Below are 24,077 nucleotides of genomic sequence, written 5' to 3' on the forward strand. Positions count from 1 at the left end.
TGTAGGGTATAATAATTCTCCCTATACATTCTAACACCTCTACAAAACGGCGAACTCATGATACAGTGGACTAGGGAGTAGGTGATTTCAGACACAGCCACTGTAGTTGACCATGTCCATTGACCTCTTTATACCATTGGCACAGGAAAAAACATCAAGGCTAACTTACACAGCCACAATATATGTTAGCAAAACACCTACTTCGACAGCAGTCCTCTATCTTGCCTTCTGTCAGTTTTGAGTCCAACATTCCCTCTCCTTTTAGCGCTGGCTTAGTCTCCAAAACTCTGCTATCTCTAACTTTGTCTGCTCTTTATTGTTGGGCAGGGAGTATACACTCTGTCAAAGCTCTGTTGCTGGAAACGCCTTGTTAATGATAAGAGCTGCTTAAACTCAACTTTACTGTAAATGTGCTGTCATGAAAATAAAATCCAATAGAGACTAAAAAACCTTTTAAGAACAGCTTATTAAATTGTTCTTAGGAACAGTACTTATTCAATTTAAATATTGAATTTAAACTTAGTTTAAAGTTCAACCTTAGTAAATGTAGCCTAGTTTAATGTAAGCTACTTAATTGTCTTAAATACAAATAATTAATGACTGGTACATTATTAACAGAACATAAAATCTGTTTTCCCATAAAATTGTAAAGCTTTTACCTAATTAATCTCAAATTTTTCTGACCTCTCCAATGATTCTGCCATTCCTCACCTGCCCGCCAGTTGTCCTCAGTGTCTCTGCCCCAACCACCTGTTTACACGCCTGCTTCTCATTAGTAATCAACCCCAAAACACTCCCACCAAGTATTCAGAGTAATTAGCCTACTACATTTTTGGGCCACCCTTACAATGGCGGATGTCATTGACTGACTGGGTGATTATATTTCCACCACTGGTCAGCCGAATGCCACTGATCGGACAGTGTACGGCTGCACCTCTTATTACAGGCACTCACCTAGCTGCTCTAGTTTCCCGGCTGCTCTTAAGCTGCAGGAAGCGGAGTGGCGCTTCCAGTTCACGAAGCCTCGCTCCAATTTCGGCAAATAAACTACTTTAATTACATGTATCATTATTACTAAACGGGCAGAGGAATAACTATACATCTGACACCGAACAAGAGAGAGCAGCGGGTGGGAGGGAGAGAAAGAAGCTGCAAATCTAAAGAAACTAGCAGATTCGAATAGCATGTAAACCACGGAAATCATAGTACCTGGGAATGAGACAATAGCAACTGCAGCACAGCAATAAAAGCCCTGTTAAGAAAAAAAGGGTTTCTTAACCTCTACTGAAATGGTAGAGGGCTTTTAATCTGAAACGATTACAGGAAGTATTGAGTTTGTATTAACACATAATGCATTAACTTTAAGAGGACAGACAGAAGCCACAGAAAAGGAGGCTTTCTACTAAAATACAGCTGAAACAAAAGGAATTAGAAATAAAGACCTGCCTCTAATACAAGTGTGCCTCGAATAAAGACATGTTACCTTCTGCAGTTGAGGTAAATAAAGGCCTGATCACTTTTTGAAGAAACTGATCTCAGAGGCTGTGCACTGTTAAAGACAAAAGAAAGATATTCTGTATCTTCTAACTTTCTCTCTGAGTGATCATTTTACATGTAAATATAGCTGAAAATACAGCACAGTATTTGTCTTCGACTTCTGTGTTTGGTGATTCTGTCAGACGATGTCATGGTTATAAAATCAGGATTTTAGCAGCTTGGAAATGGAAGTTAACATGTAGTCATAATGAGCCACATTTCAGTCACTATTTCAATCTTGTTCTGTTGTCTGACAATAGAAACATAAAAACATGTAAGTTAGAACAGCTTTATTGATGATTTTATGAATTCACTGTATTAAAATACAACTGTTGTCAACTTCCTCCTCAGTTTCGCACATTGACCAAAAGTGGTCCAGCTATAGGATATTTTTTTTTATAGATTTTGACCTTTATATGTTTTTTATTTTTTGTCACCCTGTGCTTCAGTGTACACTTTAGTCATCATTCCATACAAAACTGTATTATTCCCAAATGACTTATTTAGATCACTGTTTATTTTACTCTGCATAATCAGTTGTATTTGTGCAGCTGAAGCTAGAAATTACTTTCAAAGAACAATTGTCCCTATAAAATCTATCCAGAGTGACATTTTTCTTGAGAAACAAAATTTCCTTCTATTTTCTTGTTCTATGCAGCAGCAGCAAAAATTTCAAACTGAGATCTCAGAACATGAACATGTAAATCAATCTGAATGACTAGACACCACAAGGAGTGAATGAGAAATGAATATGTCTGCAGTCTGCACGTTAACTGTCTGCCAGTTTTTCATCAGTCAGATATCAAAAGGGCACCTCTACTAATTACAACGCCTTGCCCATGTGTCAGTCCAAACATGAGACTGTCTCAATCCCCTGGGATTAGATTTAAATCTTGGATGTAAACACCACACAGCAAATAATAATCTGCTGTGGCGGCGCCCCATAAATAATGCAGGAATCTTTGAGGAAGAGCAGGGTAGAATTAATTGAAGGACTTAGCCCCCATTGGATGAATTTGGGGCAACATATCAAAGAAGGTCTTTTTAATGTGATCAGAAACTGACTTCACATAAAGGTTATATATTTATATCAAGTTGAGTGTTGCTGTGCTGCTTTTTTACCCAAGGCTGTTGTTATTATTCTGACTTTTCATCAAAAAAAGTATTGTTTCCTCTAAGATGGGAACTGTTGTTAATATACAAGGAAAAAAGACATTATCTCCACCCGTGGGGGATGTTTTAGAAAAATATGTCACTCCACAGAAAACAGAAAAGCCAAAAGAATTCAGTAACAGTGAGTGAATTCATGACATCCTAATAGAGCAGCATGATACAGGGCCCAAAAAGGGTATTATTTTGTGTATGGGTTATCTGCGATCTAGGTGTATTCAACCCGCAGACAAACACTTTTGTTCCTCTTACAACATGGCAGTGCAAATAGAGATAGATCCCACTGGTGAATAACACTGTTAAAAGGCTGGTCTCTTGGGTGGATAAGAGGAACAGCAAACACCCTGCTGTCTGGAGGAAAGAATAGGTGGCTGTCATCTATCTGCCTGGCAGAGGAGGAGGGAGATGGAGGAGGAAGGGAAGGGGAAGGAAGGAGGGTAAATGTGATTTAGCCCCAGTGATCTCCATGGGGGCTCATGCAAAGGTAAACCCCCACGCACCCCACCCATCCAGTTCAAATGCACTTGGGACATCAGGAAGGTGGGGGTGGGGTGTGTGGAGGGGTGCATGGGGAATAGAAATTGAGGGGTGGAGAGGTTTATAATCCTGGTGGTATCATGATAAAAAGGTGGAGGCCGTTTGATAGAGGCCGTCAAGATCGATAGAACAAAGCTGTCTCACTTTATGTTGCATCCATTCCAGCAGGAGTGCGATGATATCTGCCACCACATCAACTCATCAACCCCGACCCCTCCCCTCCAAAAGCCTTCTTGGGTTGATAAAAACACTGGGGAAGACATGATAGCCCTGTACTGGAAGAGGTGATTTCCCCACTACATGTGGGGTTTTCAATTTCAAATAAACCAAACCTCCCATTCAGGCTCCAAACAGCTTGGTCTTGACAGATGTGTGTGTGTGTGTGTGTGTATGTGTGTGTGTGTGTGTGTGTGTGTGTGTGTGTGTGTGTGTGTGCGTGCGTGCAAGTGAGTGTGCGTGATGGCAAACCGTTCGTCAGCCATATGGAAATGCCACAGAGTAATCATACACAATTATCCTCCCCAGCTCTCTGAGCATCAGAAAAGGGCAAATTATCATAAAGGCACAAAGGCTCTGCCACTTACATCTAAGGAACAGACGCCCTGAAGCTCAGCACACACTTAAAAAATACCAGAAAGTAAATGATGTTGTTTTTATAACACCTGCCTTTGATATTCTTTATTGTGCATAATGTCTTATTGGGAAGCTTGTAAATGTCAAAAGATCACATCCTTCACTTTGAGCGTGTGGGATAGAAATGATCCGCTTTAAAACTCCTAGGTTGTTTGGAAACAGGACATGACAACAAGACCATGTAATGATATTTTTCCCCATTGAAAGCAGGCTGGAGGTAGACACAAAAACCAGCTGTAGATCAATCCAAACCAGGCTTTCTGCCCAGTAGTAAATCAAGGAGCTGGAGACAGAGTAGCTGGGAATGGATAATGGATGCTACGGCAGACATACAGCTGACACAAAATGACTCCGCTGAGGATTGGATGAGGAATTAGAGGATGGTGGGAGGGGTCAGAGCAGAGCAACTGGAAGGTGGGTGGATGAGTGTCAGGAGGGTAATGGGGCAGCTGCTTGTTTGGTGGCAATGATCACCAATCAAGAGACAAATAATGTGATTCTGTTGCCATGAAACTGAATAGCTAAACCTCTTACAGGAAGCCTTTGTATTCGAGGACAGGGGATGTCAACAGAAGGCCAAACAAATTCATAGGCTTATAGACAGTCAGCTAAAATGTAAGGCAATTCAGCATATTGTGATTTGAATACAGTACTTCAAAACAACTAGAGGATATTTTCATCCATTCTCTCTGAAATATTTAATAATAAAATTGTTGATAACCAATTTTATTAACAGTTTGAATCATGCTCTTTGCATGACATTTTAGATTCAGTGTTTTTAAAAGCCTGTTGCTTATTTCAATCATCAGTGTAATTGCCTCTTATCACTAGGTGGCAGTAAAGTCAAGAGGGAAATTTGTCAAAAACAAAGTGATGAATCATCACCCAGTAGCTGAAGGTCATCAGGTCTTTGAAATCATTGCTGCTGAGAGGGAGAGTCATTTGTTTTGGTTGAAGTAATATAGACATTATTCCAGCCAGCTGCAGAGCACTCATCCTTCATAAAACTCTCCTGGCTTCATTATGGAAAAGCAAAAAAACATCAACTCCCAATTCATAAATATGTGGAGAAACAATCCAGTTTTTATCACTGCTGTTTTTAACTGCAAACAATTCTGTGAAATAAACCCCAAACAACTTCATGCTTGAAAAAGAATCAGTGTACCTGAAAGAACAGAAGGAAGAGTCCTTGCCAGAGGGAGAGAGAGTATTTCCAAGACACCAGATACCAGACTTCCTCACTTCCTGACACCATTGCTGTGTGATAATACACCAGATGGCGGGCTGCTCTCTCGCTATTACCCTGACAATATGACTGTAATGGAAGTGGAAGTGCCACAAGTGAGCGCCAAAAAAAGATGGAGCCCAACTGTTGTGTTCCATAAGGCCTTTCCATAGCTGCTTCACACTAAGGAGATGGAGGCAGGTGAATGCAGCCATATTCACATATAGGGTGGTGTTACTGCTCACTGTACAAGTGACTGTTCATTTGTACATTGGTCTTAACCTGCACCTGTAATTTTCTGAGGTTTTGGAGGACTGAAATCATTAGCTCAATTTACTGCAGGTCCATATCTCTGAATATAACTCAAGCATGTGCAACAGGAGGGGGTATTGGTCCAGTGCCAACACAGATACACACACACACACACACACACACACACACACACACACACACACACACACACACACACACACACAGAGAGGTGGAAAGCTGCTTTCTGATGTACTGAGCTTAAGTGCAATTTTGAGGTACTTGTACTTCATCTGAGTATTTTAATTCTTGCTACTTAAACCCTACTCTACAATTCACAAGAAAATATTGTACAATACAACACATTGTTAAAGAGAACCTCTCAGATAGTTTGATTGCAAGAACTGTTTCAGGCATAAAGAGGTAAGACTAGAGCCAGAGAGAATGTAGCAACAACAAAAAAAATGACAAAAAATATGTGTAGCAGAAATGCTTTTATTCTTCTCTCCTACCTCATTAATCATCTCATGATCCCCTAATTTATCTTGGGAGCCTTTGGAAGAGGCCTGACCCCCAGAACACTTTTACTTTTGATACTTTACGTACATTTAGTTGAAAATACTTCTGTACAATTCCCTAAATGGGGTTCCAAATGCAAGACTTTTACTTGTTGACACACACATGCACACACACCCACACACAAATACCCACCAACAAATATATACATATAAAGGTGCAAATTGTTTTCATTTTGATTGTGGCAGAATTGGCTACAGTGAAGTGTAGCATACATCTTTATTGTGTGATATAATGTTTTGTTAGATAATGAGTCATTTGTGGTTACATTATGTAGCACTGAGCATACCCGAATAACAAGGTTATTTATACAAGTTATTTAGACAGCCGGCAATGACAGAAGAGTCTGAAAGCTGAAAGTAAAGCAGATAATTATTTATTCATTCATTATATTTCCAGTAGCTTGAATATCATACTTGCACTAAAAGGATAAACTTAAATAGAGACAAAGAAAGTATCTGTTAGTAGAAATCTGTTTCTTAAATACAAAACCCTTTGCAATACTGTCAGAAAAGAGCATCATTTTGGCAGTATACTGGGACTGCGTAGAACCAGTACAAATCAGAGTAATATCATTCTTTGCATCAATTAATATTGTCCCTACACCCTAAAGGTTGTTGTACAATACCAAAGTTATAGAACTCGCTGACAAGCAAATCAGAAAACAATCTGAATTCAAATTCATATGCACTTTTCGATACAGTTAGTTACAGTACAATATACATTGTGCACAGCAAGGGAAAAAAAATGAATATAGATATTTTCTACAAGTAATCTATATTTAATACAGTCCTATCAACAAGTTAAACCATATCATGCACAATATTGCCTCTTTAGGCTGCTTCAGAAGCTGCTTGTCCCTGTACAATCAATTAAGGTATTTACAAATTCAACAAATACTCTACACGTCTTTAAAAAAAAATAAAACTTGATGCAAGTTAAGAGAAAAGAAATCTTGATCCCATCCAAAGGCCCTCAAGTGTCGTTAGTACAAATGAACATTTTTTTGCCTAATGGGAATTGAATAATGTACTGTATCTGCACACACACACACGCACACACACGCACACACACGCACACACACACACACACACACACGCACGCACACACCTATACACTCAGATATCCATACATTCACACACTGCAGAAATACAATCAGGTACTGTACATACTGACTGCAGAGTTTATGTACCAGAAATGGTTTTAATGTTTTAGCCTGATCCAATGTGGCTACGTTTAGCTTCTTGGAGGAATCAAAGCCAATCCAGTGTCTCAAGGCATTGGGAGGAGTCTTTAAAAAAAAAAAGATGTGAAGAAGAGTGTATGAATTATTCCTCCCTCCACAGGGTCTTCTTCTCAAGCTTATCTTATCCATCCTTGGATATGACTTCTGCAGTCCTACTACTGTCTCTGTTCCAGTCACTGAACTCTGGAAAGAGACTTCAGAATTGAGTGGTGGTTTTGAAGTAAAAGGCACTACCTGCTGAAGGAGCACTGCAGGGACTGAGACGAGAGGCTGTCATACCCTCAGCGTTTCCCACCGGCCCTCAGATCAAGCTCAATAAGCGGAGGTCACATGCAGGGCAAAGGTCATTTGACATGCCATGCAGCATTTCAGCTTCCTCTTCCATAGGTGCAGATGGACCATTCAACAGAGTGGTGACAGATGCAGATGTGTCAATGCAGCGATCTCAAGCAAGCTGTGTGCACTGCTCCTAATATTCAGTTTACAGATAGTTCACTTTATATTTATATATATATATGTATATATATACACACACTATACATGATCTGCATTGCCCACTGTAAATGCATGATTGAATTACATGAATTAATTACATTATTAAATACAGATTTCCTGTACAAGCTTCTGTGTTGGAAAAAAAAAAAACATGGAGTATAGTGATTTACTGTAGACACTGATTACTATTTGAACATAGTAGATAATATAATAACTGATAACAAAAACAAGTATAGTTCAGACGAGCACTGCATAGTCCGTAAGAGATTCCTGGTACAGCAAGAATGCAACACTAGTTAATATCAAAGTGTTAATTTATATATGGATTTAGGTAATATCAGGTATTTCATGCACTGTTAAAATCATAGGACCGGTTGAGCTACTGCCTGTGTAATGAGCTATGGGTTTCCAAGCCTCTCCATAAAGATTTCCAAGTGAAAACAGAAATGTCTTTGATGAGTTGTGTGTGTTTAATGTGTCATGTGTGGCACTGGGGATGGATGTGTGATCATAAAGCCATGCGGTGTTGGGACAGCCCTCTAAAGAGAGATGTTGGGGATTGAGCAGTCAGTGCAGCGCCTCATGCTGGTCTGTGAGGACAGATCGGCTACACAAACGAGTTCAAGGAGCTCATGGCATTAATAGGAGAAGGGGCCTCCGAGCTCTCGTGGCCCTCAGCAGTGTCCCTGCTGGCACTCTTTCCGCTATACTGGCCGATAAACGAGCCATCCTCGTTGAACTGTCCGTCTCCTCCTTCCCCGTAGTCAACTAAACTGTCGTCACTGTCGTCTCTCTTAACCGTCCCATTAGACGGTGTGCGGCTCCCTTTTAATGGTTTATGGTCCTCATTGTCACTGAAGGAGAAAATAACATGCAGGTGTTACAGGTGAGATGATGTGACAGATGCAACAAGGAGATTAGTGGTCACTTTTTTTAGATGGAGCACTGGACAGCCAATGGTCACTTTTACCACCACCTACTGTAAATTAGGCAGGTCGCGGTAAAGTTTTTTACATATTGAGAATAAGTTGACGTATTTCTTTACTTTTTAATAAACTAAACAGCAGCACTCATTAATATGCAACAGTGAACATTTCTGCCCACAGCCTAGGAAGCAAATTTGAATTTGTCTTGCTCCATGTCTAAAAAACGGCAGCTATGAATGATTAGTTGGTTTCCATCAGGCAACAGGGGAATAAAGCTCAAGCAACCATACCCTGTTCAAATTCCCCCTGAAACCAAAAAATGAAGTGGTAAATGTGTTGTTTGACAAAAGCATTACTACCCACCCCACCACCACCAACCGAAGACAGAGGTTGTGATGAAAAACAGAAAAATCCAAGGCAATGATATGAGTAAAACTTGTAAAGCAAAGTTTCAGCCAAACATCCCCCAAGGCAAGCATGATAATAATCACAAATTGGCAAAATGCATGAAAAATCTGCAAAGAAAGTTTTCTTTGGATTTCAGATAGTTGAAAACATTCCACATCCATGAGTTGAATATCAATGGGCTAAGATCACAAAGCCATCATAATGCTGGAATGTTCTTACATCTGAATATAATAGATCAATATGCAAAAGCATTTTCAGGAAAAAAAAGACAGATCAATGACTTCAAAGATTTCACTGTACATGATGAAGGCTTTATGACCAGATATTAAACTTGATGACAGCCGTGAAAACCTGGGATGTGTATACAGCGAGCATTTTTCTCCACAGTGACTCGACTATCCACTTCACCCTCGTCACATGCTAGACTTGCAGACAATGACCCCACCTCCCCTCCCCTCACACACCACCATCACCCTTACCTTTCCTGAGACCTACACCCCTGGGTTCAGATGAGGAGATCCAGCTGAGATCCCGCACAACACAACAGTCACTCCTAGACATGATTGCACTATGCACACACTTTAAAAAGATTTGATGCGAGTGTGGCGCTTGGACAGGCACGTATGCCATGTACATGTACAGTCCTGAACTGACAGTATGCTCTCCTGCAGTCAAACAAGAACAGCTCAGTTGAGTTTAGTGATGCCTTTATTGACATACTGTAAGGTTCCAGCTGAGCCTAATGAAACAGCATGGATATAAATTATACTCTCACAAAGGCACTATAATATTTGTACACTTTGCCTTGTGATTTATTGTCTACTGTGTTCTCTGATGTCCATCGGAGAAGTTTTCTTGTGGTGTAAAAGGCCCTTCTCCTTATCTTCCCAAACTATGATAAGTTTCATGATATTCTACATTTTTCATAATGTCATAAAATCCCATGAAAAGAAAACAACAAACAAACAATGAATTAATTATACTAACAAGTATTGATTGTTTGTCTAAGTCTGATATATCTCCTTCCTCTGTCACATAGAGCTCCATTATTGTTCAAAAGCTATTAATAACACATGGATAAACCACACTGTTGTGCCGGGAGACATGTTCCTTCGTTATAGGCGCTGTAGTTTATTTTTAGTCGCTTCCCCATACACCATCCTGCTTCTGTAAATACTTACAAGTGTAACAAATCTGCTGCAGAAAATAGTCCCCAATAAATACACAATTTACCCTTTTTATTACCAAAAACTACAGTCCCCAGCTCTTTTAAATCAAAGATTTAAGTCTTCAGTAGATGTACTGAGAGGCATACCTACACATTGTTGGTTTTCGTCTTTTCATTGCATTTTTTGACGATAATAAAATGTAGAATATCAGCACGATCCTCCTTTAAGAATTATTACTATTAAAGACTGGCGTCTGGCCTATTATAAACAGCATTAACTAGCTCTTGTACACTCAGTGATGACTGCTTCCCTCAAACATGCTGATAATTTCATAGTAGATCCATATGCATCTATATACTGTATATCTATATATGACCAATAATTCCATTCAACACATTATTGCCTAGAGCAGATTTTCATATATCAGATCTTCACACCATGCATATCACATTTTTTGTATACTGTATATATCGATATGTATTTATCACAGCAAAAAATCCATAGAATAGATTTATGTATACATAATACAAAAAGGAATATAAAATATAAAAGCAAGACATCTTATAAATCGACTTATATAAAAACAATATTCAAAAATGCTAGCTATACAGAAGTAAAGTGCTTCATTTTTCTTTATTCTGCGTGCGATTGGAGAAGCAGCCTAAGAAGAGGATGCTAACAAGCATAGCTGGGTAACTGCTGTAAGTTAGCAGGAATGATAGTTTCAATGATTTTCAATCCTCTCGGGGTTGTGTATGTCAGTAGCAATACACTAGGCAAAGTGTTAATACTATATATACTGTACACACAATGTATTATGAGTAGCTTATTAGTTGGAGTGGGATTTGATGCTTAGGGTCATTTTAGTATGTGATGCAAATGAATCTAGCTTATTTTTTTTTTCCTGACTGTCTCATTTGAAGTTTTAAAACACCCAAACCCCTAAATCCCTTGAACCTGAAGAATCCTGCTTCTCAAATGACACCACAATGTCATATCAAGCACATACAATACAGAGTCCAACACAAGTAGCATCCAGGACGTCCCAAAACCCAGGAGAAAAAAGAAATAAAAAATCTTGTGCTTCACGGTGGTAGAAGTTCAAATCGGGGTGGGTGGGTGGGTGGGGGGACTTCTTCTTGTTTTGAAATTCTGTAACTGGTGATCCTGGATCATTTATTGGTCAGCTGTAAGGGTTGAGAGGAGGGAGGGAGTGCAGAGCTCCAGCCCTGCCAGAGAGAGCAGATCTGGGCACAAGCAGGGACGGGGCAGGGGTTGATGGGTAAAATTGGCTCTGGGGACTCCAGAGGCCGGAGCACTTTCTCTCACCTGTATTCCCCAAAAGTGCAGTCGTCTTCTTTCATGGGCTGGAACTCCGGGTCTGTGTGTGCGTCCTCCTTCTCTTTGACTGGTGAGAAAAGAGGAACCAATTTAAACAAACCAGCTTATGAAGCAGAGTAACCTGTGAGGGTGTATGTTCAGTCTTCAGATTGAATATGACTGAAATGACTACAGCAGAGTATTGCTGCCTCCATGACAAATTATTTGTTTAGTTTCTTGTTATTACAAGAACAATTTCTTGTTTTAAATAAAAATCTTGTTCTTACTACACAACACAATTCTGTTTTACTAAGAAATTTGTAATGACTACATATCACTTTTTCTTTTTAAATCACAAAAGATTGTCAAAATATCATAAATCCTTTTATTATTTCAAATATATCGACATGATTGAATTCCATATGTTGTTTTAATGTGAAAAGTTCTCTGCTTTAATGTCATTTAATGGAAAACATTTTTGTATATACTGATTTTGTGTGATAAGAAAGTTTTGTAATACAACAAGATAAAGAGGTTATCTTTACACTTAGAAAAGTTTCAGGTGTTTGTAGTGAAAATTAAAACAATGTGTCTATACAACCCGAGAAATATCTTGTTACAACAAAATAAGTATTTGACTTTCACTTCAAAGACAAAACAAAATCTAATCCTAAAATCCTATTAAATGTAACTGAATGCCAGCAAATAAAGAATTATAGAGCGGGGTTATATATGAGTGTGTCAATCATGGTGCTCACCCGGGTATTTCCCTCCTTTATTCCTCTGGATGAAGCAGATAATGAGGAGGATCAGGATGAGCAGAGCGATGGCACACATGAGGCCAATGAACCATCCCTGAGTGGCGATGTCCACCTGTCTGCTCGCCACAGCTGGCCAGAGGAGGAGAGGAACACTTAAAATTTATGGCTGGACTATCTTTTCTCCGTTGGAAAGGAAAGACCAAGGAACAATTATCCACACTAATGTGTTAAAACAAACATGTAACAGGTGTAATAAGTCAGCGTTAAATGTTTTTTTAGCATTCTCTTAGTACTAGTTAGATATTTCTGTTCATGGTTGGACCATGATTGCTTATTGTTACAAAAAAAGACAACTTTCATGTTAGAACAAGTTAGAAATCTCCAAATTAAGCTAATGGTGACTTGAAGTAATTGAAACCACATTAGTACTAAATGCAGGAGATCAATCTTTGTCTCACAAGTGCACACAAAGACTGCCACAGATACACGCATACATACACATACAATCACAATTACACACAAACACATATACAGGTAGGTTCACTGAGTGATATTAGGTTGGATATTGTAACAACATATATTTAACTTCTATATTAGAATGATATCCACTTTTCTAATGACCAAGTCTACAGGACTGACTTCGTTAGGCTGAAATTGAACCAAACAATCATGCACGCTGTTATACGCTGTCTCTATATCACTACAGTACATGCCTTGCATACAGAGTGACCACAGTATATATGTTAAACCCATGCTTGACTGGGTTATAGTTACTCAACGGCACAAACTACTACACATTCTACACACGACACAGTGCGAGGCCAGGCCAGGCCAGGCCAGGCCAGGCCAGGCCAGGCCAAGGTGGAGGCGACCGCCCAGGAACTGCCTCACCTGGTACCGTGACCAATAGCTCCTCAGAGTGGTGGAGCGGCTGGTCGTGGTGACCTTTGGCCACCAAACGCACCCTATAGGCGAGGCCCCCCTTTAAGCCCTTCAGCATAACGTTCTGAGAGCCGTTCACAAGCTCTTTCTGCCATTCCTCTTCACCTTCACCTGCAGGAGGGACGGTCATGAAGAGAGGTATGTTTGATGGAGCGAACACAACTTCAAATGGGCCATGGAGGTCATGACATCATGAGAGCTGGTTGGTTGATAAAAAAAAAACATCTACTGGCATGGAATTACGCTACAGGCGATGCTAACTATATTAGATTTAAACAGTTCAATAAGTAATTTAGTCTATTAATGAGTTGCTACATAGGCCCTGAAAGCACAACCAACTACAACACCAACTTGACAGCACATGTGACAGCACATGTGTAGCATTTAGAAAAAACATTGTGCTAAGTGAGAAAACACAACCAATTACAGAAACTCAACCACGTACAGAAATGCTACACTGCAACGTTTCATATGGTTACGAAACAACAGTTTTAAGTACTAGTAGTAGGTTTAATAAGTTTCTATGGGATAATAAAAAGTGATTTATTGTCCCCTGGAAACACGCTGTTGTGTAACTACTCTCTGTTGTGTTCAGTTACTCTGTTGTTTTCTCAGTTTGCAGAATTTTTAGCCATGCCACACAACATGGCTCTGAGGATAGTAATGTCAGTCCACCACTTTCCAGACTGAAATACGTTAAAAAAAAACTGGATGGACTGCTATGAAATTTTGCATTCATGGTCCCCATAGGATTATTCCTACTGTCGTTGGCAATCACCTCACTTTTCCTCTGGCAAAACCCTGAGATGATTTTTAGTGAAATGCCTTGACAAATGAGGGATGGATTGCCATTAATTTTGGTAAACACACTCATGTCCACTTCAACATGAAATAATAACTTTACTGATCCTCTGACTTTTCATCTAGCGCCAAAATCAAGACTAATGACAATCCCGTCAACCTGGAGTGTACTTTGTGTTTGGCGCTTATTAGCAAATGTCAGCATGCTAACATGCTAAACTAGGATGGTGAACATATATTATACCTGCTAAACAATAGTAAGTTAGCATGGTCATTGTGAACATGTTTGCATTTGGCTCAAAGTAGCTATTAGTGCCTATTATTACAGCCTCACAGAGCTGCTAGCATGGCTGTACTCTTGTTTTCTGAACACTGCACATGTGGTGTCAAATTGGTGATGTTTTCTTCATTTGCTTTTGTCTGTTTGCATGTGTTTTCTTAAGTGGCAGTGGGTTGAGCCCTCAGGGTCCCCCACGGTAAATGCGATGTGGTGAGGATCTAAATATGAAATGTGTCTGACTAATGATAACAAGATTATGTTTCTGATGATGACATTTTCTAAATTACTAGGATCTATGATCATGATATTTCCCTAATTTAAACCATGAAGCAGTAGGTGTGAGAGAGCCATACTACAACAACATGGTGCTTGTCATCTTCACTGCAGGTGGATAAAAACAATGGAGAGCAAAATCAATTGGCATAACAAGAATGTTTGTTCTGCTTTTTATGAAATTTGTCTGCATAAGTTCCAACGAGATTGTCATGGGAAATGCACGCAACTCTAGTCAATAACAGCACTGACTAATTAGCAATCCAATCACAGGCAGCCTTGTTTATCACATCTGGGTCCACATTGGCAGAAGCCAGCGGCAACATGACTGCCAATATTTCTATTCACCTGCACAAGCCAATAATGAAGTAGGGATCTCTTGCCACCTATGTGTAGAACTGACACAAACAAAGATGCCTTGCTTACTGTTTTGCACTATGTATTCTACATAAACGTTTTTCTCCAGGCCCCAGTACTCCCAACTGATCAGGGCCCCATCCTCTCCGACCGAGGAGCTAACGTTTCCAAAAGGACTCACAGGCCGTGCTGAGCACACAAGAGAGAAGACAACCATCAAGAAAGGTCTGTTGGTCAAAGGACAATCCAATAACTGCCAATTACAAGCTTTGATTTAATTATAGTCTCATTATGTGCTATTAGCATAACTGAATCAAGACCCTCATAGCCTTACACAAGCAATTTCAAATCAGTACACTAAACCGACAAAGAAAAGAATGCACAAAGCTGATCATGTGACAAATTAGACATGTAGCGCACTATGATCACAGCACTATCTGCACCCTCGTGGGGCAGACGGCATGGGGGACACCATGCTATGGGATGAGACGTTTGGGTATTTCCTGTAAACTACATGGAAAGGGGTAAAGATCGCATCACACACCAGACACAAACAGAGACACAAACACTTTCCACAGGCAGGGACACGACAGATGCTGAAGTCATTATACACACTACACACAATTCACCGGCATGCCAAGCAAAGCTTTGCCATGCAGCTGGAAGCATCACCAGGGGCCAAAACGGAAGAAGTGACAAGGGGTCAAAGTTGCCAAAAGCGCTTAACAAAAATGCAGCCAAGCGCTTTGAAAAGACTTGTGTAGTTTTATCACATGACATTAAAAAGGCACACGTCACATCTTTTTCTTTGTGGCTTTGAACTTCCCCAGCTTTGAACTCAGTGGAGCATTTTGGTGGGCAGCAGAATTTGAAAGAGGTGGGGGGGGGGGGTTGCTCAAATCGTAAGGAGTGCATGCTCGTGGCGGGGTTTTGGAGCTGGGTTTTCGACACAGAGAAACAACAGGACAGTGAGACGTTCAGGTGGTCATGCTGTGTAATGCAAGAGTGAATTAAATGTAAGATGATCAGTCTGAGGTTTCATACCAGCGTGGGTCACCTTTTATAGCAATGCAACCGGACAACACGCATGTTCCACTTAACATGGACATGGATGAAGAACATATGATAACATGCTGTGTAAAATACTTAAAAATACAATAAAAGTGCTGTGGAATAATGTGTGCTACACTGTACATTGAACATTTCACATACACAAGTCACATCATAATAATCTGACTCAGCATTAGGGTTACAACTAACAATTATTTTCATGATCAAAATAATTGCAAGCATTGCAATTATTTTTTCAATATTCAATTAACTGTTTGGTGTAAAAAATGCCAGAAAATAGTGAGAAATGCCCGTTATCATTTTGCCCCGGGCCTTTAAATTGCTTATTGTGTCTGCCTGGCAGTCCAAAACTACACAATATTCAATATAAAACAGATATAAGACATCTGAGAAGTGTGTGGCATGTTTGACAAAAAAAATTCTAAATTGTTGTGATCTTGTCGATTATTTTGTCAACTAACGGATAAATCAAATAGTCGTTTCCACACTACTTTACAGAGAACACTCAAAATCAGAACACTGCACTTTACAATAAACAACATTTCAGTGTCTGGAGGAATGTTTGTCAATGTAAACAAACACAGTGAAGTTGAGGCCTGGTGTGAGCGTCCATCCAAAAATTACAACACAAGCCACAACTCTTCTCTATGACACCACACTTCATTTATGTAATGTTTTTGGCCTTCATTAGATTTTACCATCATCTTTTAAAAAATATTTTTTTTACAAAAGCCCCAATGGATACTAAAATTTCCAAGAGAAATATAAATAGCCATAAAAACAAAACATACAATATTAAAGCCAACATTTCTTTCGCCAACCCCCCTGATGAAGGTAAGATAGTGGAAAACATTAAATTAAGTATGGTGTATTGAAATGTTCTGTGATGTGCTTTCATCTTGCTGGACTTCAGTCTGCATCAAACACATGATCTGTAGCTTCATGCAAAGTTTGGATCCTCTTACCTGAATTTTATAAAAATCATAAATCACCTTAATATTCCTCTAGCCTTCCAGCTGCAGAAACATGAATACTGTTTAGATCATTTTCTTTTAGTCATCTACTTTTGTTGACTTACCTTCATCCATGACGGTGGACTCTTCCTGAGAAATGGCTGGGCCTGCTCCCCTGACTGTTTTCGCATTCAAATAAAACTTGTAGCGTGTGCTGTACTTGAGGTTGGGCAAAGTGACTGAGGTCTCATTGGCGAGCAGGGCCAGCTCCTCCACTGGGCCCAGCTCATTGGAGTTATTGACTACAGGGATGGAGGTTGGGGTTGACAAGAATAATGGGATGGAAGGGGGTGGAAGTAGTAAAGGTAAGTTGAATGGAAGTAAGAGGAGGAGGGGGGTCGTAGATGGGGTTGGAGTATCAATAATGATAAAGGTGGAAATGAAAGCATTTGGAGCACAGAGGTGTAGGGTTCAGGAATAGAAGGTGGGAGTGACAAAAGTTGACTTGTTAATTTGTGTTGCTGTAATTTAGGCAAAATAACTTTGAAATGCTCTTAGACTTTTCTAACCCTTCATCGTTATTCCTTTCTGTCTCATAATCTGACTTTGAACAGGATGGCAGTACAAGACATGAAAAAGAATGACAAAACTACAAACTACATGACAGAAGGTGACATCAAACACTGGGCTCACTGATGCCCGCTGCTATGACTCATTACTGTAAAAGGCCTCACCTGGCTGATATTTGAGGGTGTAGCCAGTGATGCGTCCATTCCGATCATGAGGAGGACTCCATTCAAGGGTTAAAGAGTCCGGGTTTGAGTTGGTGACTACCAGGGAAGTAGGAGCCCCAGGCACTGTGGAAAAAAACATAGATCATGAAACCTTTACCCGAGCTCATCAAAGTAAAGCTAAAGAGGGTTCCACAATAATAAATATTTAAATGAATGATCGAAGAGACGCAGGATGTGACGCAAGGATTTCAGGGTTTCACTTTATGCAGAATGTAAATACCTAAAGTTGCCCTCCACTCAAAAATTCACATAATAATATATGATGAATAGAAACCTGCAGCACACACACACACACACACACACACACACACACACACACACACTGAGAACAAACTTCTCAGTGAAGTAGGAGACGTCTTGCATCCCGCAATTCAACTTTTGAAATGAAAAATATTTATATATTCATGGATTCTGGATTTTTTTTTAATCAAGGAGAAAAAGTAGATGAAATTTCTACTTATTGATTTTTGTTTGTGTAAAAACCATATTGGATACAAATTATTATTCAAAGCAGGGCACTTTTATATACCTTCAATCACTTTCAGCGGGGGTCTATCATTTATTAATAACTGAGCATCAGGACGCATTTTAAAACTGAATTCACTTGTCCAGTGTTTAATCCATAACATGAACTGTTACAAGGGTTTTATAGTGTTTTCAACATCACTGAAGAGTTGGAGCCATAGATGGAAAATGATCTTCATTTTGTATTTATCAACAATTCATAATGTGACATGACACAAACAACATAAAGGGAGAGCATGTCTTCTCTTACCTCCCTCGGGTGTCTCAAACTGCTGGGTGGGGCTAGGGGGGCCTTCTCCTCTGCCATTATAAACTCTCACGTTGAAGGAGTAGAGACTGAAGGGGTGCAGACCAGGAAGCAGCCCGTGGCTGTGGTTCCCACTGAAGGTCAGGATCAGCTTCTCCATATGATAGGGGTTGTGTTTGTGGAGGCTGCGCTCTCTCCAGTAGTACACCTACAAGATGCAGTTCATATGCAGTGAGCATTGAGGGCGTCTGTGTGTTTGTGTTATGGGTGGTGTGCATCTTACACTGCGTGTAGTCTATCTTACTGCACCTTATATCCTTTGAGGTGGCCCCGGATTAATCTGCGAGGCACATGATCCCAGTGCACCTCTGCCAGAGTGCTGTTCAGCACCACAGCTTGAACATTTTCTGGAGCTGCTGCAGGCACTGTACAACAGACAAGGAACACAACAACAGCTAAATACAAAAGTAAACATACTGAGTAAATGTTACATGTTACACAGCCAAGTGCGTCCACTCAGGCTCTTGCACACAGTCCAAAGACTCAGTCTAACTCACAGTCCTCTCCTGAGAAGCCGTGGGCAATAGCAGGCTCAGGTCCAGCTCCGTGGTCGTTCACAGCCTGAACTTTTAGTTCATAGGGAACAAATGTGGGCGTTCCAGAAACAACAAACTTGGAGTTGTTGGCCACAGTCACTGAGGTCCAATCGCTTTCCATTGCCTTCTGCCTCCACATTACTCTATAATGAAGCCCTGGACCATTAGACTGGAGGCCTGTCAGCGGCTGCAGAAGAGAAAGTTTTAAAATCTTATTTTATTTTTTAACAGAAAAGTTACAGAAAAGTTAAGTTTAAATTATGCAATATGTGATTTTTGTTGGCAGATAATAAAGGAGAAATTTTGAAAAGAACAAAGGAGAGTTCATAAGTTTCATGCTGGTCCCCGGACAACAGTAAATGCCTCAGGATTAAAATGGATAGCCTTGTACAACTTTATTACCTTCCATGAGATTACAAGATTGTCATGTTCTGTTCCAACTCCCTGAACACCTGCTGGGTTCTCGTCTGGAGCTGAAAAATATATCAATAAAGACTAGATGAAACATTATCCAATGGAAAACCTTTCCCCGAGGCTCACATCAACATACTCATTTGCTTCTGAAAAGAGGCATCCATCTTACATTAATATGTTTACTCACAAAATAGCTTCGATTGTCAGGATGGAATCATTTAGAAACGGCACAATAAATCATCTGGGTCTCTACCTGCAGGTTCTGTCTTGTACATCCTGGAGGGGAAGCTGGGGCGGCTGAGACCCACGCCATTGTAGGCAAACACTCTGAAGGTGTAGTGGACGTAGGGCGACAGCTTGAGGTGAGCCGTCGTCCTGGTTCCAGGCACCTCGGTCAGATTATGCCAGTGACCTCGGTGGTGCAGCGAGTCTTCATACTGGATCAGGAATTCTGTGTGAAAAAGACAAGCACTTTGCATAATTGAACACTTTGTACACGATCTGACAGTATGTTCGCAAAACTGGAATGAATACCCTCAAGGTTTATTTGGCCACTGTTTCTCAAAAAACAAAAGCTTTAGCCAAAATATGTCTATTAATGTGCTTCCTCCAGCAGTGAAACGATGAGTGTTTACAACATGCTGACAATACTAATGGACAGTGAAGAAGTAACACATGATGCACTGGTGTTTTGAGACTCTTCTATGAATTGTTTGGTGTTTTTTTTTTTAATGCTGTTAAAACTTGTCAACACTGAAATGCATTATAACTGAATGGAAACTACAAACTATCTATAGCCTCCATTCAAGCCTTCAGGGGTGAGTGGTATTTTTCTCCCCGAAACATTGATTTTTGTTTTTTTTGCAGACTTAATTATTGATCATTGTGATTTTGTTCACATATCCCCACTCTCTGCTTATGTTAGTCATCTAAATGCAGAAAATGTAATGAATTAAAAGGCTACTCCAGCTATTTAGGCCTGCAGTTTCATAATGTTGTGAAAAAAATGGTCAAAATCAGACCTCAACCTCCTTGGATATGAATCCAAAAACACTGTATTCTACATACACTGTTAGAAGACATCATGTAAACTGTTTTCACATTCTGAGCAGTAATCTACATGACTGAACTTCATATGTAAAAATCAGTTGCATGGCCGTTTAAAAACTCATTCATAACGGGTAAGGTTCGTGTATACCCAAACACAAAGCCTAAGATACAAAGAAGCTCTCTCTCTCACACACACACACACACACACACACACACACACACACACACACACACTTAAGACATACTCTGAATAGGACTGTTATGTTCATCCCCAGGGGTCCAAGTGAGCTGAACACTCCTCTTTTTCTGGTCCGTCAGCTCCAGGTCAGTTGGGGGGTCGGGTTGTTCTGGGGGGGGGGAGATGCATAACAGAGCAACATTAACACATTGTACTGGGACGACATTCACACTCACTTCATATTACAGTTACAGAGTATGAAGGGTCCATGCCACGACAAGATGAAGCACAAACAAAACAGTTGACATTCATTTGTTTCCATGATATTATAATATAGTGTGTTGGTAGAACCAAGCACACCTTTCAGTTACTCCTCTATTTCTTTACATGTTCTATTTGACAAAGTTATTCGACCTGCGATACACATGCAGGCGCCACATCATGCATATGAATCGACTGATGCTCCAACCGAGCATCTTCCATAATCACTCTGCATGAAATCGAGTCTCAGGCTCACTAGAGAGGCTAAATTGATGCTCATGTTTTGGAATTGCAGTGATAAAGTGAAATGCATGCTTTGAATAAATGAGTGACGAGCAAATGGTGCATTTCAAAAATATCCCAAGTGGTGAAATGGAGAGATGTTTGCTTTATAAATTGTTTTGCATTGAAGTGTGAGAGGAAATTGCTTCCCCTTTGCCTAAATGTTTAATTTTTGCATCAGTGGTTTAACGCATTCAAACTTACAAACTTACAAAAATGTAAAAACATACAACTTAAAAAAAAAATCTGAAAAAAACTAAAACAAATCAATGTTGGCAGATCAAAATGAAAAAAAAAAAATAGAACATATTCTGTGACTGTCAAAAACAAAAAGCATCTTCAGGCCACAACATGCTTCACTAAAACAGAAACATCTGACAAACAACACAAGGCCGCATCAGCAGAGCACATCTGGGTGCCCGTGCACGCTGCAGCTTTACCGTAGAGAACAGCTGGTGTTGGTGTGACCTCTGCCGGGTGGGAGGGCAGGAGTGAAACAGGGAGTTTAGTGGTCAGTCAGCCATAAGAAAACAAAGATTATCTGGCTCGCTAAGAAGGCAACAGTTAAATATTCATGCTGCTGACAGGATAGCTGATTAAATCCGCCCCAACCCTCTTAAGTAAACTCTCAGGTAATTAACCTTGAAGGGCTGAAATTCAATCTGTTGTGTAAGTTATTGGACAGATTCACTTTTCTGGGAAGACCTGAGATGGAGAGAGGTTACACTTTAATCATTTGTGAGTTTGTTTTACCAGTCAGTGAAAAATAGCTTCTGCCAAGCGGTACATACCAACAACAGTGAGTTCAGCGCTGGCTGAATCATGGTCCAGAGTGGTGTTCATGATGCAGGTGTACTTGCCCGCATCGCTCTCTGTCACGTCAGTGATGGTGAGGCTGTCAGAGTCTACAATTAATCTGTCAAGAAGAGCAGTTCATACAGACGGATCAGCACCTTCAGATTATATATAATGCTAAAGTTATTTCACTTGTTTTAGCGCCAGGCAGTCAAGCAATGAATAAACCAGTACGAGAAAGGGGAAAATCCTTCCTTTTAAGAGGCAGAGATCTCGAGCAGAACCAGGCTCAGGGTGGGCGGCCATCTGCCTCGACCGGTAAGATCTCGTGTAAGGAAAGTGGGCTTAACAAATAATGACTAGATCCATTACATCTGATGCAGAGTGACAGCAAACACAAGGTTAATGGTCTAGAAAGTGAGAAACCAGCTCTGACCTTTCATCATCAGGCAGCTCTCCGTCATCTTTGAGCCAGGTCATGGTGGGGATGAGCGACGGGTCGTGTTTCACCTTACACTCAAACACCACAGACCTGCCCCTCTGGATCTCTTTGTACTCCGGCTGCCTCAGGATCCAGGTGGGCTCTGATGGGAGGGGAGGAAGGAGGTTAGGGACAATCAAAAATTAATTCTAGAAACCCGATCAGTATTCTTCACGCCATGAGTTTGGAATTGGCTAAACTTAAAAGGTTTATATTAGGGTTCAACTAAAGATTATTTCCTTTACAAAAATCTATAGGCTTTCTTTGATTAATAAATGAATCTAACGAATATAAAATATTAAAAATACCAACAGATGCCCATTTAAAGTTAGCAGCTAGCGGTTCAACAGTTTTGGGTATTCACTTTCTTGCTGAAAGTTAGATGAGAAGCTTGTACTCCTGATTACTCCTTTCCTAACCACGAAAAGAAAACAAACAGGATTAAAATGTTGAAATGAGATAACAGGAAGGTAATATACAAGTAGAGAAAGTTGAGCCATTAAAATAATAATCAAATAAAAATAAGGAAGGGGCCAGAATAAATTATATTCAGGCATTTAAGTATATAGAGTTTCCTGGCATAGGCACTCTTGGCCTTTTTAATACATTTGTTAAGTAGAGAAAATACATTTTTAATTAAACAAAATATATGGACATAATATTTTTTTATGATTGTGATATTGTTAACTGGAAATTCAGTATGCTTGTTCTTCAAGATGACTCCTAACTGGATTTGAAAGAGAAGAAATCTATATTTATGGATTTGGAGCTCAGCCAATCTTACATGGATTGAGACACAAGTTTTGCATCCTGTCTCAAGCATAAAATACAGTAGATGCTTTGTTGTTTCTACATTTTCGTGGGTCTGCCGGGGTTAAACTACAATGATGCTTTAAATGTTGCTGGTGCAAGCAATTGTGGGACAGCATTATCTCCTTTCCTTTCGTAAAGGAAGGTGTACCCTATCTTAAAGGTGATAAGATAGGAAGCATTGAAGCTCCTTTCCTCAGCGTTTAGAGAATCGGACCAGCTCTTATCATGGCTGCCACTTAGATACGAAGAAAAAAAAAGACCCTTTGACCACAGCCTAAATACAAAGCTGGAGACAGCATCTTGTTAGCTTGCTTAGCATAAAGACTGGAAACAGAAGGAAACAGCCAGCTGATCCATAAACTTCAGAACAGCTTCTGAGCAGACATTGTGGTGAGATTCTTTTGTCAGTAATTTTTATTTTATGAATCTCAAACTGTAATTACAACAGCAGTGCGTTTGTTACTTGTATGCACAGAAACATTCTCACCTTTGACCTCCAGGTAGACGTGATTCTCATAGATACCAAGGTTGTTTCTGGCCACGCAGGTATATTTGCCACTGTTTCGGGACTGAGCGATGCGAATCTCTATAGTCCCGTTGTCGTGCAGGGTGTAAGGATCTCCGTCCAGGGTGCTGGACCGACTGTCTTTGAACCTGAGGGAGGGAGAGAGAGAGAGAGAGAGAGAGAGAGAGGCAAGCACTTTGAGCCTTTG

General features: G+C 40.1%; 1 protein-coding gene across 7 annotated transcripts in view; it reads right to left on the reverse strand.

The window, feature by feature from the left end:
• Positions 1-6,286: 6,286 nt before the first annotated feature.
• nrcamb (neuronal cell adhesion molecule b) overlaps positions 6,287-24,077 on the reverse strand; it is a 77,785-nt gene continuing 59,994 nt past the window's right edge. For 3 of the 7 annotated variants that reach the window (XM_023401456.2, XM_023401454.2, XM_087172721.1), the window contains 16 exons: positions 23,852-24,018; positions 22,507-22,654; positions 22,067-22,191; positions 20,800-20,901; positions 19,758-19,955; positions 19,493-19,563; positions 19,052-19,277; positions 18,804-18,919; positions 18,498-18,702; positions 17,663-17,785; positions 17,054-17,230; positions 14,974-15,093; positions 13,143-13,304; positions 12,249-12,380; positions 11,500-11,578; positions 6,287-8,521 (listed from right to left, as the gene is read on the reverse strand). In XM_023401456.2, coding sequence (XP_023257224.1) covers positions 8,275-8,521; positions 11,500-11,578; positions 12,249-12,380; positions 13,143-13,304; positions 14,974-15,093; positions 17,054-17,230; positions 17,663-17,785; positions 18,498-18,702; positions 18,804-18,919; positions 19,052-19,277; positions 19,493-19,563; positions 19,758-19,955; positions 20,800-20,901; positions 22,067-22,191; positions 22,507-22,654; positions 23,852-24,018 — 2,398 coding nt within the window. In that variant the 3' untranslated portion in view covers positions 6,287-8,274. Of the gene's footprint in view, positions 8,522-11,499; positions 11,579-12,248; positions 12,381-13,142; positions 13,305-13,326; positions 15,094-17,053; positions 17,231-17,662; positions 17,786-18,497; positions 18,703-18,803; positions 18,920-19,051; positions 19,278-19,492; positions 19,564-19,757; positions 19,956-20,799; positions 20,902-21,715; positions 21,746-22,066; positions 22,192-22,506; positions 22,655-23,851; positions 24,019-24,077 lie in introns of those variants that run through there. The other 4 variants (XM_023401452.2, XM_023401459.2, XM_087172722.1 and 1 more) reach the window with 4 other exon arrangements.

Source organism: Seriola lalandi, unplaced genomic scaffold (assembly GCF_002814215.2).
Source record: "Seriola lalandi dorsalis isolate HSWRI2012SDOR001 ecotype SW California unplaced genomic scaffold, Sedor1 jcf7180002053683, whole genome shotgun sequence".
Taxonomy (NCBI): Eukaryota; Metazoa; Chordata; class Actinopteri; order Carangiformes; family Carangidae; genus Seriola; species Seriola lalandi.